Source organism: Nannospalax galili, unplaced genomic scaffold (genome assembly GCF_000622305.1).
Source record: "Nannospalax galili isolate Female #2095 unplaced genomic scaffold, S.galili_v1.0 scaffold547, whole genome shotgun sequence".
NCBI lineage: Eukaryota > Metazoa > Chordata > Mammalia > Rodentia > Spalacidae > Nannospalax > Nannospalax galili.
This window is the reverse complement of record NW_008355824.1, coordinates 106,809-123,404: the sequence shown is the minus strand read 5'-3', so window position 1 is coordinate 123,404 and position 16,596 is coordinate 106,809. Positions and strand designations below refer to the sequence as shown.

The window sequence follows — 16,596 nt, the reverse complement described above, 5'->3', positions numbered from 1 at the left end:
AAATTTTTGATAACTGTAAACTTCTAGAAAATAAATGAACTTATATTGGCAGAGTCCATCTGGCAGCAGCAATATGCTCCTGTGCGGAGCAGAGCTGGGAAGGAAACAGCATCCAACAGGTTATTCCATGACACCTCACGGAAATTACACATCAGATCCATGTAATTTCAAAGGCTTCTTCTACAGTTGTGTGTCTCTAAAAATGGCCTATAGACAAAAGCAGCCATTTAATCCCATTGGGTTTTTCTTTCTTAGATACCAGTGTTAGAAGTAATCCAGTCCCGGAAGGCAGTCACTCTAGTATAAACACCAGGCTTATTGGGTTTACCACATTCATCTCCCCAGCTCACTACTCCAACAAGGTACCAGATATCTCTAGCATCTGAAGCAACCAGTGGTCCTCCAGAGTCACCCTAAGGGAAAATAGAGAGGTTAGTAATTTTTAATTCAGTTCACTACAAAAGAATTTGCTATTTTTCCAAGTTAAGAATATAACAAAACTATTCATTTTCAAGTCTTCAGCATGTTCAAACACAAGCGACTGTGCCTGTGCCTGTTACCCCCATAGAGGAGGAGCTCTGATACTTGGGGACTGGCTTGGCCTCAGGTTTCAGTACACTGAGACTGAAAGCTTTGTGTAATTGAAGAACAGAGCACTGGAATTATCTGATGCAGCTGACAAGATCACTCCTCATTCATGATGCCACCTTAAAAGAGTGATATGACTCAACAGAAAGGGGCGAAGAGTCTATTACTGATAAGGGACACAGACATCATAGTCAGACACCTGAGGTTCAATCTCAGATCTGAGCCTTCCAAGCTCACTAAGACCTTTAATTTACTTATTTGAAATACTCTTAATAACTCTGCTGGCTAATATGAAGGTTAAGACAGTGAGTACAGCTAGTTCAGAGCAAAATGTAGAGAACGCATACATAAAGCCACAAATACTGTTTGTATCTTACAAACCTTGGAGTTGTATTTCTTTATTCAGATCATAAGAACAATGAGTCAGCTAAGCATCCTACAGGCTCTCCTCTGAATATTGACCACTCATACATATTTAACACTTTGTGATGCTATTTTAATTTTTTATTTATTATTTTTATTTTATGTGTATGAGTGTATTGCCTGCATGTAGGTAAGTGCACCCGTGTCATGCAATGCCTGTGGAGAACAGAAGAGGACATCAGATCCCCTGAGACTGGAGTTATGGACAGTTGTTAGCTGCCATGTGGGTGCTGGGATTTGAACCCGGGTCTTCTGCAAGAACAACTAGTGTTCTTAACCACCAAGCCATCTCTCCAGCCCCCTGTGATGCCATTTTAAAATAAATATTTTACTCTTAACTCTGAGTGTGTGTGTGTGTGTGTGTGTGTGTGTGTGTGTGTACATGACTGTAGGTACCATGGGTGGCCAGAGGTGTGAAATCCCCCTGGAGATGGCATTACAGGCAGTTGTGAGCTGCCCAGTGTGGATACTGGGAGCTGAACTCAGGTCCTCTGCAAGAGCAGGAAGACCTCTTAACCACTAAGCCATTTCTCCAGGCCCCTGTGATGTTTTTAATTAATTAACATGCTGTTTCATTGGTCATGTGATTCTTGAAACAAAACATAGAATTAGGTTCTGCCTTCTGGTTTAAATAAGGAAACTGAAACAGAGAAATTATTTGCCTAAAATCTAATCAGTGGTAGAACCTGATTGACTTATAATCTTTGATATTTTTCCCATAGTTAACTGTTTCCTATAAATTTCCTTTTATTTTTATAAAACTAATAACATAAGCAGGCGAGATGGCCCAGAACCTAAATGTGCTTGCCACCAAGTCTGAGAGCCTGAGTTCCATCCCTGGGATTCACATGCTGAAAGATAATCAACTCCCATAGTTTCCCCCTCTGATCCCCACAGCACTGTTGCATGTGCATGTACACATACATGCATGTACACATCCACACCCGTTCTCTCTCTCTCTCTCCCTCTGACACACACAAATTAAATTGAAATAAAATTTTAAAAAGCAAACTATTAATAATAACCAAATGTAAGATAATGGGTTTGTATTTTAAAATTAATTAACCAATAAATCACCAATGATGTCCTGTTATGTGGTAAAGAACAGAGTATAAATATATGGGCCCTGCCTTCCAAGAACCTAAATTTTTTTATAGAAATAAGATATACCAATAAAGCAATCTGAAAATAAGGAATCTTGATAATAGAACTGAACACTAATGGAGGCAGAGAAGAATAAGAGGAACAAACAGAAGATGGCAGGGATTTAAAAAAAAGCTTATATAAGTTTAAAGGAGCAAATGACCCTGAGAATAAAGTAATTGTAAAAAAAAAGATCCAGTTATATGAAAATATTAAAAGTTAAAGAAAAGTAATGTCAGCTTGTATCAAATAGAGAAACACCCAGTCTGTTCTAGTAAAGCTGGTTAGCTTACATTTGATTGGTGAATAGTGGAGATATATTAGCATGGAAAAAAAATAATAGTTACATGTAGGTTTTTTTTTAGGCAAAAGAATAAGAACAATAGTAGCACTGTGATCTTCAGAAGCAGAGAAACGTTTTAGCTCAGGTATTGCACAGCAGAAGCCTTCAGAGGTCTATTTTCAGGAAAAGTTAAAGGGCCTATACCTAGAAGCCTCTCCTTAAAGAGGTGCACTCCAAACTTGCTGCATGCTTGTATCCTGGGAGCCTGAACATCCTCCTTTGCTCCAACTGCTCTTCCATGTGCAGTGTATTAGGACCAACAAGCCACTTTCCCACTGTGTTATTCCTGTTGTTTTCACTTCCTCTGAATCAGCTACCAGTGCCTGGGTTTTCAGTCTGTTCAGTGTCCAAGTTACACTATTATTTATTACATTTTATGTGTGGGATGCACCAGGTGATGATGCTCCTGTTGGAGGTAAAAGGGCAACTTTGGGGGATGGATCTCTCTTACCATGTAGGTCCTGGAGATCAAACTCAGGTCATCAGGCTTGGTGGCAGGCATCATAGCCCAGTAAATCCCCCAAATAGTATTTGCTGCTTTTAAAAATAACTTGGGAGGGGAGTGTTATATAGATGGTTCAAAAATTAACAGCACTTGCTGCATTTGCAGAGAACTCCAGTTTGGTTCCAAGACCACATGTTGACTCATAACCATCTGTAACTCCAGTTACAGGGAATCTTATACCCTTTTCTGACCTCCACAGGTACCACATGATACATTTACATACATGCTGGCAAAATATTCATACATATAAATGATAAATAAATGAATAAGAAAAGTAACTTGAGAACTGGAAAGATGGCTCAGTGAATATAAGCATTTGAGAAGAAAGCCAGAGGACCTCAGTTGAACTCCTAGTTCCCATGATGGAAAGAAAGAACCAATGCCAGAAATTTGGCTTTTTGACCCTGACATGTGAGCCCTGTTATGCATACTCCCACACTCCCCCATATACATACACATCAAATACACGGAGACACATATACACTAATTATATTAAAAATTTAAGTATGCTTCTCAAATATTATGATTGCTAATTCTCCATCAGCAAAAGGAGGGATCTGTCTATCTTTAGCCCTATTTTTCCCACAAATTATATTTCTCCCATAAATTAATAAACAGTTTACTAAGAAACAGAACTGGAAGTTTATTCAGGAAGGCATGCCTCATAACAGGAAGCTTCAAAGTCAGAAGAAGCCAAGCTAAGTGGCTGTAGTCTAAGATATGAACGAATAAATTACAGCGCTAAGAGAGAGATAGGAAGAAAATAAACATGAAATATGTGAACTTAACATAAATGATAAAGTAAGGAAATATTCTAGGATTTAATTGATTACATGTGAAAGAAATGCAAGTGAAGACACTGATAATGATCAACCATAATACAAATGAGAAACAAAATGGTTAGCATTCAGGCTCCTACCGAGCCTGAGATGACAATTATACAAATTTTACCTCATACTAGCAACTTAAAACATGCTAACGGAAATGGCTTTGGAATAGATGGAAATGAAAGATTAAATATGGGCAAAGAAATAATAATGGATATTAAAAATAAAACAAATACAAAACAGACAGAAAGAAGAAAGCACTTGCTCAGGGCTCAAGACAATACAGCAGTGAATTGCTTTGCTTAATCTCCATATTTGAAGTTAATAATGGCACCAAGATACTGACCTGTGAGGATGCATAGATTATTTTTTTATTTAAATTTAAAAGCCCCAAGAAAAATCTGTTCTCTCTAGTACAAGAACCTGGGCAGCCAGGGAAGACAGAAATCCTAAGCACTTCACCAAAGTCAAGTGAGTGGATTTCAGTGTTGGTCAGGCTGTATGAAGGCCAGTTCCTCCCCAACACTGGTGTCAGAGCAGGCTGAGTGGCACCCAAATTTTTAATTCTGCTAGGGGACAGTAAAGTCCTCTCTTACCACCTCTATAGTCACCACAGAGAGTCATGGCTCAGAAATATGTGGCATGATTCTCTTCCCACTATGGAGATCTCAGAGAAGATATAGCTGGGTAGTCAGAACTCCTCACCAATGCCAAGTAGTAATGAAACCACTATCTTGTGATGTCAGTGGAGGTAAGACCACAGGGAAATAGCGACAAAGTGCTCCAGTCAAAGTGATATTGGAGGATGTTCCATAACAATCCTGAAATTCCACCTAAAAGCAGTCACGATGAGGCCATACCCTCTATCAGATGTCAAAGAAGATGACTGGGTATGAGGCAATATTCCCCCTACACTACCCTCCTCCTGTCAGTATAATGTCAGCAGAAGCTGCTAAAGTGAAGATTGAATTGCATATAAAGTCTTATAAAGTCAAATGTTCAGAACACATCTGAAAGTTATTCATCCTGTGAAGAACCATGAAAGTCTCTGCTTGAATATCAAAGGCAATATACAGACACCAGCTCTGCAGTGACATGGTGTCGGAATTACTTGAGGAAGATCATAAAACAGCCATTTTTTTAAAAAAAATCCAGATGAATATAAAGAAAATACTGGAATTTTAAAACACAAAAATGAAGATTTGGGGCTGGAGAGATGGCTCAGCAGTTAAGAACACTGTCTGCTCTTGCAGAAGACCTGGGTTCAAATCCTAGCACCCACATTTCAGCTAACAACCGTCTATAACTCCAGTTCCAGGAAATCTGATACTGTCTTCTGTCCTCTGATGGCACTGCGCAACACGGGTGCACTTACGTACATGCAAGCATAAAACTCATACACACAAAATAAAAATAAACAAAAAATAATTTTAAAAGAATGAAAATTTGTACAACTCCGTATGTGAGCTTATTGGAAGAACAGCAGTGATGGAGGAACAGGGACATGAAGTCAGAATCAAAGAAATCACCTAATCTGCATAACAGAGAAAGTGAGTAGAAATAAAAATGAACAGAAGCTCATGAACATGTAACAAGAATTTTAACACCTTTGTCATTAAAATCCCAGAAAGGGGGAAGAAAGAAGGTAGGGCTCATAAATATATTAAAAAAAAAAGAATAGCTGAAAATTTCCCCAATACAGCAAATGACATAAATCTATAGATTCAGAACACTGAGCAAATCCCAAACTGAGTAAACCAAAGGAATGCATGCTAAGACACACAATTAAACTTCTGAAAAGTAAAGACAAAGAAAATCTGCTGAACACAGCCAAAGAAAACCGATACTGGGGACAACAGAGTCTGCTCACCTATCAAGGACACCATGATGCAAGTGCACCAAGAGAACTCTCAATCTCGAATTCTGTATCTTGCAAAATTATGTTTCATAAATGAAGGAGGACTAAATGATTTAACAAACAAAAAGGATGTAAGAGAATTTGTCAACAGAGTATCTGCACAAAGAGAATAGTGAAAGAAAATTTCTAAAACAGAAAAGGAATCTTAGAAAGAAAAATGAACAAAACTTTGAGTACATAGACTTTTCTTCTCCACTTGAGTTTAGCTATATGGTTCCCCACATAGAGAAAAATTTAATACTTATATTTATTAATATTTAGTTAAGAGAAAGGTAAGAAATCTTAAAGGAAGATAAGTTTTCTATTCTGTTCTACATTCAAGCTAATAAAATGTCAATACCACCTGTCTCCTACCAGACAGGTGTTATTAAAGGGGGAAATGGGGGAAAGGAGGAGTACTTTAACTGGGGAGAGAGTAGTGAGGATTATACAGGTGGAGGGAGAAGAGAGAAAAATAATGCTTAGGTGGTATGAAAAACTAGAGGAAAATGTATTAGTTCAAAGTCCTACTGAAAAATACATATACAATAAATATACAAGTACATGTGTATAGCTGAAGGCTATATGACAGAAAACACAGTGCCAGCAGGAGAAACCTCCCTTCAAGCTATTGGTCAGGGCAGTCCAAGAGACTCACAAAATAACACAGGGTATGGACACAGCCCTTGATTACCTCCCAGACCACACTTCAGACACAGGGCTTGGAGAAATTGAGCTGGAACTGACTTGGAAAAGTGGAAGTCTCCTCCCTGAAGACCAGCTTTCATGGTATCAGAGGATTCTATACAAGCTGCCAAGGGAGAAAACTAATCAAGGGTCTTACGCATCTGTAAAGTCTAATAACAATGACTGGGCCAGCAAACGATCGCTATTGATGCAGTAGAGGGGTGATTAATACCTATCTAATTGGAATTAAGGCCTGATCACTAGAAGGAACCTCATGTATGGTGCTATAAACATATCCAAATATACATGGCTGGAGAGGTCATAGATCCTTGAGAAAAGCCTACTTTTGCTACAATTCTAGGCTAACATAATTTATTACTTTACTCTAAATATTCATTCTCATATTTACAGATAAGTGTATCTTTAACTCCTCATCAAAGAACCTTCTTTTCACAAAAGATAGAGACTATTACCGAGTTCCAGAAGTAGTCAAACTCAGAAAATAAGTATCTGTGAGAAGCTTAACCCTAAGTGACACATCTTCAATGCAAATTGTACACATAGGATGAACGCATCTTTCAGTTCTCACCAGAGAAGTTTCCTTGTGCAGCAAATGGGATTTAACACAGAAACCCAAAATTGGTCAATGTAACAAAAAAACAAGAAGCCACAGAATGCTTATCCCTGAATAATACACCTATTTCAAACCTCTGCCTCTCAAGGCTCAGGGATTACTGCAAAAGAGGAAGCAGAAAGATTGTAAGAGCCAAAGGTGATGGATGACCACAAGGAAATATGATGAGTCTTCCAGGCAACTGGCCATTTACTCACGTGAATTCACAGCAATGGTGACACCATGCACAAGTCCTATGCAAGCTCAAACCTGACAAAATCCCAACCTAAATATGAAGAAGCAGGTAAGAAATCCCAACCCAACCTAAGAACTTTTGGCAATTGATGGCTGTTGGGAGAGAGAGAGACAGTATTTTACAAGGATGGGACTCTTGGTGAGCCCAGTGGATGGACCCATACTGACTGAAGGATATTTGGGGACACAAATAAGATTCTGTAGGCCATTTTATATACATATATATGTCCATAAGTCAGGGGCAGTGGGGAGAGGTGCAGATTGGAGATCTCAATGCTATCAAACTATATTATAAAATTGAACAAATTTATTTTTTAAAATGAGGTTTTAACAATAAAATACCAGTGGACTGTGATAAGAGATATATCACATACATATATGTGCACAAGTAACTTAGAGGAACTAATTAATTTTTCCTACAAAAAAAATAATAGCAGTAGCAGATGAATCAAATGGAATTCCTAAAGAAACAACTGTGATTTTATTGACTTAACATTCTGGAATATGAGGAAAAAGTAGCAATTGCCCTAATGTTAAAGATAAAAAGGGAAGCCAAGATTGTTACTCAATGTAGCTCCCTGGGTGATGGGACAGACTCCATGTTAACTACAGTGGCCATTACACAAATCTGGACCTGCCAGAACACCACATAACACACAATCTACTCCACTGTCCACTCACTAGATTTTACATACTTATATTTACCAATAGTTTTATTATAGTTGTCTGAGCATAACCATTGAGGAAAATTTAGTAAATAACAAGTGTCAGGACAGCCAAGAAGGCTCAGCCAGTAAAAGTGCTTGCTTATGAAGTCTGGAGTTCTGAGTTCAAGATCCGAAACTCATATAGTAGAAGGAGAGAGCCAATGCCCAGAAGTTATTTTCTGGCATCCACATGTGTACTGTACATACATACATATGTATATGTATTTGTACCTACATACATAAACATACAAAGATAAAAATAAAATTAAATGTTTAAAGAGTAGGTGTTACTCTTCTATGATGCCTATGCAGCTTCCTGTGAGTGTATAATTATTGCTCCCTCCCAAAAGTTGAATAAGACATTATGCAGCACAGTAATAGGCAAGCCCAAACCTGGCATGCATCTCTTTCTCCTTCTAAGAAGCCAGCACACAACATCCTAGTAGTGATGGCACCGTTGTAAACTTGAGGTCTATTGCAGGTTTGGGTGTCTATGTAGTCCAACTGTACTTGCCGAAGGTGATTCTGAGTGAAACCTAAAGGGAAGAAAGTATTTGTAGATACATGTATTTTATAAACCTGAGAAAATCTTCCATAATTATTAGATAAGATGGAAAAAATTAAATATATATGTTAGGCACAGTAATATTTGGAAGGAGGGGCTGGAGAGATGGTTCAGCAGTTAAGAACACTGGCTACTCTTATAGAGGACCTGGGCTCCATTCCCAGCATTCACATAGTGGCTAACACCCATCTGTAATCTGTAACTCCAGTTCCAGGGGATGCTGACACCTTCTTCTGACTTCTGCGGGCATTGCATGACAACAGGTATACTTACATACATTCAGGCAATATACACAAACACATAAAATAAAAATAATAAATAAAATATTTTTAAATATTTGGAAGAAATTCTTTCCTAATCAGTTTAAATGAAAATTTAGGTAACTAGGAAAGAGCTTCAAGTAAAATATTGTGTGATTCTTCAGATTGGAAGGAAATTTTGCTTGGGAAAGATAGTTGCATGATTACTTTATCTATGCAATCTGATATATTAATGACCCCTGATTTCTTACATGACTAATTGTCTAGTAAGAAATGCAATGACAAAAGCTCGGTGTGGTGGCACATGCCTGTAACCCCAGTGCTGGTGAAGTGGAGACAGGTGGATCCTGGAGCTTGCTGGTCAGCCAGTCTAGCCAAAACAAACAAACATACAAACAAACAAGCAAACAAATAGGTGAAGAATTCTGACACAAAGAGGAGGGAAGATATTCTGACATCAACCTCTGCCATACCATGTGCCACACACATGTGAGCACAGCAAGCACACATACCTCTCTCTCTCTCTCTCTCTCTCTCTCTCTCTCTCTCTCTCACACACACACACACACACACACACACACACACCACATGCATACGCTCACTTAAAAAAAAAAGAAATTGAGTGACTGGGGACAATTACTCCCTCAGATTCCTTACGAGCATGATTACAGTGACAGTAGCAACGTGATAAATAGTAGCTGAAAGGATGCTGAAGTAGTATCATTTCCTGTTGCAGGAAAGAATTTATGCATCTTCTGAGTGGCAGAGAGCCTGACTTAAAGTTCTGAAGCACTTTCTGTTCTTTAAATGCCTTAGAACACCAAATTAAGTTGTCATGATTTGAGTTTCTCATCAGATGCCCACCATCATTTTGTAGTGCTCCAAATCCTGTCACAAACATCCGCTGCCCCGGCTGAAATTCATGGTTTGCATCAGGGAGACAAACCCTATGTACTGCATTTGTGCAGGGGACAGGGCTAGAAAGTTCCACCAGTGAAATGTCATAGTCATGTGACGGGTATTTATATTTTTCATGAACAATTATTCTCCGGAAGCCTGTTGTCATTTTCGGAGGATTTATTGTTGCTCCAAAAGAAGCAGTCCATCTGGATGGGTCGTTATACCTGCAGAGGAAAAAAAACAGTAAGTTCTACCTTGCTATGTTATCAATGTAATCAGTTCCATGGCATGATTTTACCTGCAGGTGTCAGTATAAGATCTTATTTTTATTTTTGTTTTTTGTTTGTTTGTTTGTTTGTTTGTTTTTGAGACAGTGTATCCTTGTAATCCCAGCTGACCTGGAACTTGCTATACAGACAAGGCTGACCTTGATCTCACAGAGATCTACCTGCTTCTGCCTCCCAAGTGCTGAGATTAAAGGTATAGCTACCATGCTCAGCTAAGGTGTTATTTTTAAAGTGATAGTTCATATCAACAGAAATAAATTCTTTCCAGTCTGAATTTTTCCATGTGGAAAAGCCACCTAGGTTACATGTCCCTCCATGTACCATAATGTCTGCTGTAGATCCCGGGACTTTTGTCATCAGTGGCTACGAGGAACAAGTGAAAACAAGAGTCTGCATGGAATGGATATACTACATGCAGTCTGTGTGCATATTTCTCTGATAACCACAGAGGCCAAAAATAACAAAGCATTACTACTCTATACATCATCAATAATTTGATACTGGATTTAAAATCCAACATTCCCTGTAATATAAGAAATCTCTGTTTTAAAATTTGCTTTTTCCAAATTGCTTCGTTCTTTTTTCTTGGAATTTCTTCATTGCAGTCAAACAGAATCTGCTTGGGCTCCAGTTCCAACAGAGGTGCTTAATAAATATGCTGTTCTCTATGACAGCAAGCTCAAAATTCAAAGATGACTTTAATGTTTCTATGTTCTTTGACAAACTCTCAGGAATTCGTTGATGAATAATTAAACCACAGCAATGTACTTTGATTTTACTTTCATTTCTAGACTATAAAACCTCTCACTAAGCTTTGCAAGATTCCCACTCCTTTTTGTGATGATTCCATTATTTTTGGTTTGTGTGAAACCTCTCTCAAAATTCATGAACAGTTTCATAAATATATAATGTAATGCTTAGCAGGTCATAGTGGTGCACACCTTTAATCCCAGCACTTCGGAGGCAGAGGCATGGGGATCACTGTGAGATCACCCTGGGATGGTCTCCATAGTGAGTTCCAGGTCAGCTGCGGTTACATAGTGAGACCCTGTCTCGAAAAACAAAACAAGACACCAAAAACCTCAGTGCACTTTCCTTCTGACTCATCTTTAAAGTTCAGGACTTACGTTCGAAAGCAGTGAGCAGCGCTCACAAGCCATGTGCTGTTGATCAAAGTTGCTCCACAGCGATGGGCCCCGTCCCACTGTAGGCTGCTTTGCCAGGGCCATTCTCCCTCTTCTACCTGTGTCCCACCAACAATTCTGAGACTTGTCTGTACTGTAGATTTATTCCTTCGTGTCCCACAGCCTGCCAAGTAGAAAGGACATACTAATTAGCAGTTATTTTAAGCATTAAATTGTGTCTACTGCATCCCAAATTTCTTGTGCTTTGCGATCCAAAAGTATGAAACATTTTCAATTAACTCCTATTCATCCTGCGCGATTTAAATCAGTCATCATTTCTCCTAGGCTGACTTCTTTATCAATTTCTCTGCTTCCTAACTGGATTATGACTTCCTTGATTATGCTAGTATTGCTTCCTTAACAGCAATACTAGCATAGCAACAGCCCATTCAATATGAGTGTGTTTGCGAGTGGTTTTGATATTGCTGTTCCTCCACGTTGTTTATAATGGGGTTTCTTTCTCAACCAGGATACCACTAATATTTTGAGTCATGTAAGTTTTTGTTATGAGTGACTGTCCTATGCATCATATGAAGTTTGGTAGGACTCCTGATCTACATTCACTAGATATCAGTAAGGCTCCCTCATATAATCATGATGAAAAGGCTGCAGTGGGGCATGATACCTTGGTGCAACAAAAAGGACCTTGGTAAGAACTAGTATTTTATAATTTTGTGGTCATATATTGGTCTCATGTATCTGGTAATGTAGGTGTAAGCTGCTTTACACAAGGATTATATTTCACCCATTTGGCATCCCTATTGCCTAACATCATATCAGCATATACTAAGTTTATAATATTAGTGACAAAAATATGTCATTTAAATGATGGAATTATATTTTGATTCTAGGCCTAGTAAAGTTTATAAATGAATTAATGTTATGAGCTGGTGGGTAGTACATTTCTTTCCATTTAAATTTTTTAATTAAAAATATTTTATTTATTTTTATTTTATGTGTTTGAGTGTTTTGCCCACATGTATATAAGTGCACCTATGTCATGCAATGCCTATGGAGGTCAGAAGAAGGTGTAAGATCCTCTGTAACTAAAGTTAAGAAGGTCATTAGCCACCATGAGGGTGCTGGGAACCAAACCCGGGTCCTGAGCAAGAGCAGCCAGTGTTCTTAACAGCTAAGCCAACATTCCAGATCCTATTTTAATTTTTAATTACATTTATTTAATGTGTTTATATAACGTGTGTGTGTGCACGCATGCAAGTCAGAGGACAACCTGCAAGAGTTGATTCCCTCCTTTCTCCACGTGAGTCCCAGAGATTAAATTCAAGTCATCAAGCTTGGCAGCAAGCACCTTTGAGTCATCTTGCCATTCTTCTTCCCATCTTTTGAAAAGATTAATATACTGTGTGCTAATTTCTAATTTTATAACTATCAAATATATTATTTTAATTATAATTAGTTACTCTGCTATGAGAGGAGAGGACTAGGTCTAGAATCACCACCTTTGAAATATGGGCAAAAATACTTTCTAAGCTTCTGTAATTTCATCAAAATATGCTTTAAGCCCATAATTATCTGAAATTTCTGCATTGCAAACAAGTAACATCAAGATGATTTTATTTAGAGTAGACTGAAGTTTCTCTCTCTAGCTGAAAAACACCAGTATATGGTTCAGTGTTCTATGATCTTCAGAAAACTGTGCCAATATAACCATGTGCAAATCAAGCATTAATAAGTGAATACTTTTACCTCTTAATTGTTGTCCAGCTCACTTTCATTTCATGGATACAGGCATCTATACACCCAATCTGAAGTTCTCCAAATTTTGCTATTCTTTATGAGTCTCAGATATAAGATAAAATGTCATGAGATGTACACAGATCATTCCAACTATACTGTCCCTATAGTGCCACCACAGAGCAAGTGTAAATGGTCTAGAGTGTTACCTTTCTACACTCAGGTAACACAGTCTTATCAAGCACATTAAACTTACAGTTGTTGAGGTAGTTGTCTGTTTCTGTCTTGTTGATTTCTGAAATACACAGAAATGGTAAATAGAAAGGGGTGAGCACATCAGAATTGCACTGTGTCTGGGTGTTTCAATACCAGAAGGCTGCTAAATTCCCAAGACAGTATGTGTGGATTATAAGGAAAGAAGCATGCTTACCCCATCACAGACTTGTTTTCTTCACTGCCTTGGAGAGAAGGCATGAACTATGAGCCTGGAAAGTTAATGTGGAGAAGCAGAACACAGGTAGCATGTTTATAATGTAAAGACCTGCTGCATTTCTCAATAATTCTGATTTGATGATTTTGTATTAAAACATAAGAATATGAGTTTTACATCACAAAATAAGATTCAGGGAGTCTATAGCTATTCTTTGAGAAATATCAATCTAAACTTTAATATTACTTTTCTAAATGTGATGATTTTTGTACTAAGCATTATTTCAGATTATTTTACCCTGCATATAGCATAGCTACCCATGTGTAGCACAGCCCTCATCTCCATGAATTTATCTTCAGCCACATTTCAAAATAATATTTCTCCTCTCTAAGTCTTTCTGATGAGGTTTTAGAAACACAGATGACCTACAACTTGCCATTCAACTAAGCCAAATCCTCACCTTCTTGATGTCTCAGCACTCAGGCCTCAATCCTAGGCAAACATTGGCCTAAACAAGAGATACAGAATATGCCAAACTCTCACATTTCCTGAATTAGTAGTTTCCAGTGATCAAAACTATTCTTTTTGAACACATATGGCAGAATGGGTTTTCTAAATGCAAAAATTATACTAATAATCTATTGGTTTCTCTGTGGTATTAAGAATCTTGATGTACTGAAAATTTATATTCTAGAAAATATTTTTTAGCTTTCTCTATCTGGCTGTTGTGAGAGAAAAGGAAAACATAAGAAAGAATGATTATTTAATCTCAGTATTAAGATATTTAGTAGTCTATTTCAAATAGCCTCTTCTCTATCTCAAGTTCTTCCTAAAGACAGTTCTAGTTTTTGCCTCTTCCCACACTAAGAATGGCTTTGTGCTTGGTTTGATGTTGTACTGTTGCTACCCTGAAATTCTTAACAATTTCATCTTGCAATTTGTGTTTTGAAAGTGAGGTCCAGTATAATATTGGAGTGTGATGTAAACAGAGGAGCAGGGAATTTGTGTAAGAGCAAGACAAGTGTGTTAAACCTACTACTAAGTAGGGAATAGGACACTGACAGTCAAGAAAGCCATGTGTGTGTTTGAATTAGAACTTCCTAGAACTCAGAAAGAAGTCAGTAGCATTCTAGTAAACAGAAATGAACACGATACCCTATTGGATCTTTTTTTACTCCTACTTTTGTATATTAGTCAATGACTTTTGCTGAAAATAATGATACAGAAATGGGAAGGAGATCCATAGTCCCCTTCTGCCCAGTCCTTGTTTGTTCATCAGAAAGCTGAAGACAGAAAGCTTGATAGAATGTGCCATACTCAGAGGGGAAATAAAAATAGTCTAGCCTGGTGTACTGTTTTCATTGTCTGGCAACAATAATGAAAAATAGCTGTCCTTCAGCATCTGTAGCTGACTAGTTTAAGGACACTTCCAAAGACATCAAAATCCTTGATACTCTAAAATGCTTTAGTATTTGCATGCGATATATATATACATCTTCCTGTGTATTTTAAAACTCTCTAGATTACTTAAAATACCTGATATAATATACATTCTATTTAAATAGTTATTACTGTATATTCTTAAGACAATAATGACAAGAAAATGTACACGTTCAGTCAAAATACATTTTTTCTAAGTATATTTAGCTTCCAAATATATTGTGCTTTTATGCTCCACAAATGTGGAACATATCGAGAGGGCTACATGATGAAACAATGAAATACTATTCTTGTGGTTCCACAGGAAAAGTGAATCACTAAATTTATCTTTAAAATGATATTGCAATTTATAAAGATGGACAGCAGAACATATTAGTAACTTAAAATTTTAATAAAACATTAATAACTTAACATTTTAACTTTTTCACTTTGATAATAATTAGCAAAAAGACATGAAAAATAATTAGCAAATAAAAATAAACAGTTGAGAAAGGACACTACAGAAGAAAGAAAAGCCTTATAGTCTTAGCAGGACTTTCAATAGCACATCTTTCTTGCTTTTGGGAGAAAAAAAGTGTGATGTCATTTTGAAGAGAAATGCAGAAATTTACGTGGCCTTGCTGCAGCTGAAGCCTCTTTTCCAAGTGAACAGGATGGCTGAGCAACAGTTTGCCTTGACTTGGATCTGTCCACCCTTTCATCAGTGCTCTGTACTCATTCTCTGTACTTGCCTCTATGGTCTGGTTTCTTCCACTACCATATCCATTATTGTGTTCACTAACTATATATGGCCAGTGAGCTCCTGAAACGTGGCTAATCTAAACTAAAATGTGCTTTCAATGTAAGGTGTATACCAGATTTCAAAAATGTAGTACAAAAACGTACAAAAAGTATATTGATTTAAATGTACAGATTATTTAAATTAATTTCACATGTTTATTTCCATTATTTCAACGGAAGTACTAGAAAATTTACTTGTGTCCCATGTAGTATGTCTATACACCTATCCTGTTCTATACCATATTATTGACTCATCTGCCCCCAGATCTTACTTTCCACTTAGACCCTCATGTGTCTTACTTTCTAATAGTAAGACTCTATTACACTTTCACACATACTTTGTTCTTTGTGCCCTGGTGAGTGGGCTACCTCAAACTTTCAATAAGAGTTCTAAACATACAGAAATATAAGTAAATTATAATTCTATACTGCTAAATGATTTAAAGAAAGCAGCTTTCAAAAAAACACATTAAACCTTTCCCTATGTCTTACTCTCAGAACACACAATGAAAGCCAAAATTAGAAAAGGAATGCACAAAGCCACTTTCTCCATGTACAGCTAAATTCCGTAGCCAAACTATAAGCTACAATGTAGAAAACACTTCCCAGGAATTGATGGAAAGCTTGTATGGGAGGCTTATATTTAGAACATTTTCATAAATTAAAATAGGGCATTAGGACCAAAATACTTCCAAAGCAATGACATAGGAAGGTAACAAGATCTCAGAATTAAATGGCAAAAGAATTTTTAAATGATCAGCTAGAGAGATGACTCAGTGACTAAGAGTGTGTACTGGTTTTGCAGAGGACTTGAGTTTAGTTCCCAATACCCACTTAGGGAGGCTGACAACCTCCTGTAGCTACAGCTCCAGGGTATCCAATGTTCTTTGCTGGCCTCTAAGGACACCTGTACTCACATGCACATACCAACACACAGATACACAAAGAACACAAATAAATGACTTAACATTGCAACTCAACACACTTGAAAAGCAACAGCAAACGAAACCCAAACCCAGAATACAAGTAGAAATAACAAAAATCAGGGCAGAAATTAATGAAATTGA

At 37.4% G+C, this 16,596-nt stretch overlaps 1 protein-coding gene across 1 annotated transcript in view; it reads right to left on the bottom strand.

The window, feature by feature from the left end:
* Positions 1 to 251: 251 nt before the first annotated feature.
* The window catches only part of LOC103750653 (transmembrane protease serine 11E), a 50,296-nt gene continuing 33,951 nt past the window's right edge, over positions 252 to 16,596 (bottom strand). Inside the window, exons 6-10 of the mRNA XM_008853819.1 lie at positions 13,136 to 13,174; positions 11,128 to 11,308; positions 9,678 to 9,937; positions 8,382 to 8,524; positions 252 to 413 (exon numbers count right to left, since the gene is read on the bottom strand). Coding sequence (XP_008852041.1) covers positions 252 to 413; positions 8,382 to 8,524; positions 9,678 to 9,937; positions 11,128 to 11,308; positions 13,136 to 13,174 — 785 coding nt within the window. The remainder of the gene's footprint in view (positions 414 to 8,381; positions 8,525 to 9,677; positions 9,938 to 11,127; positions 11,309 to 13,135; positions 13,175 to 16,596) is intronic.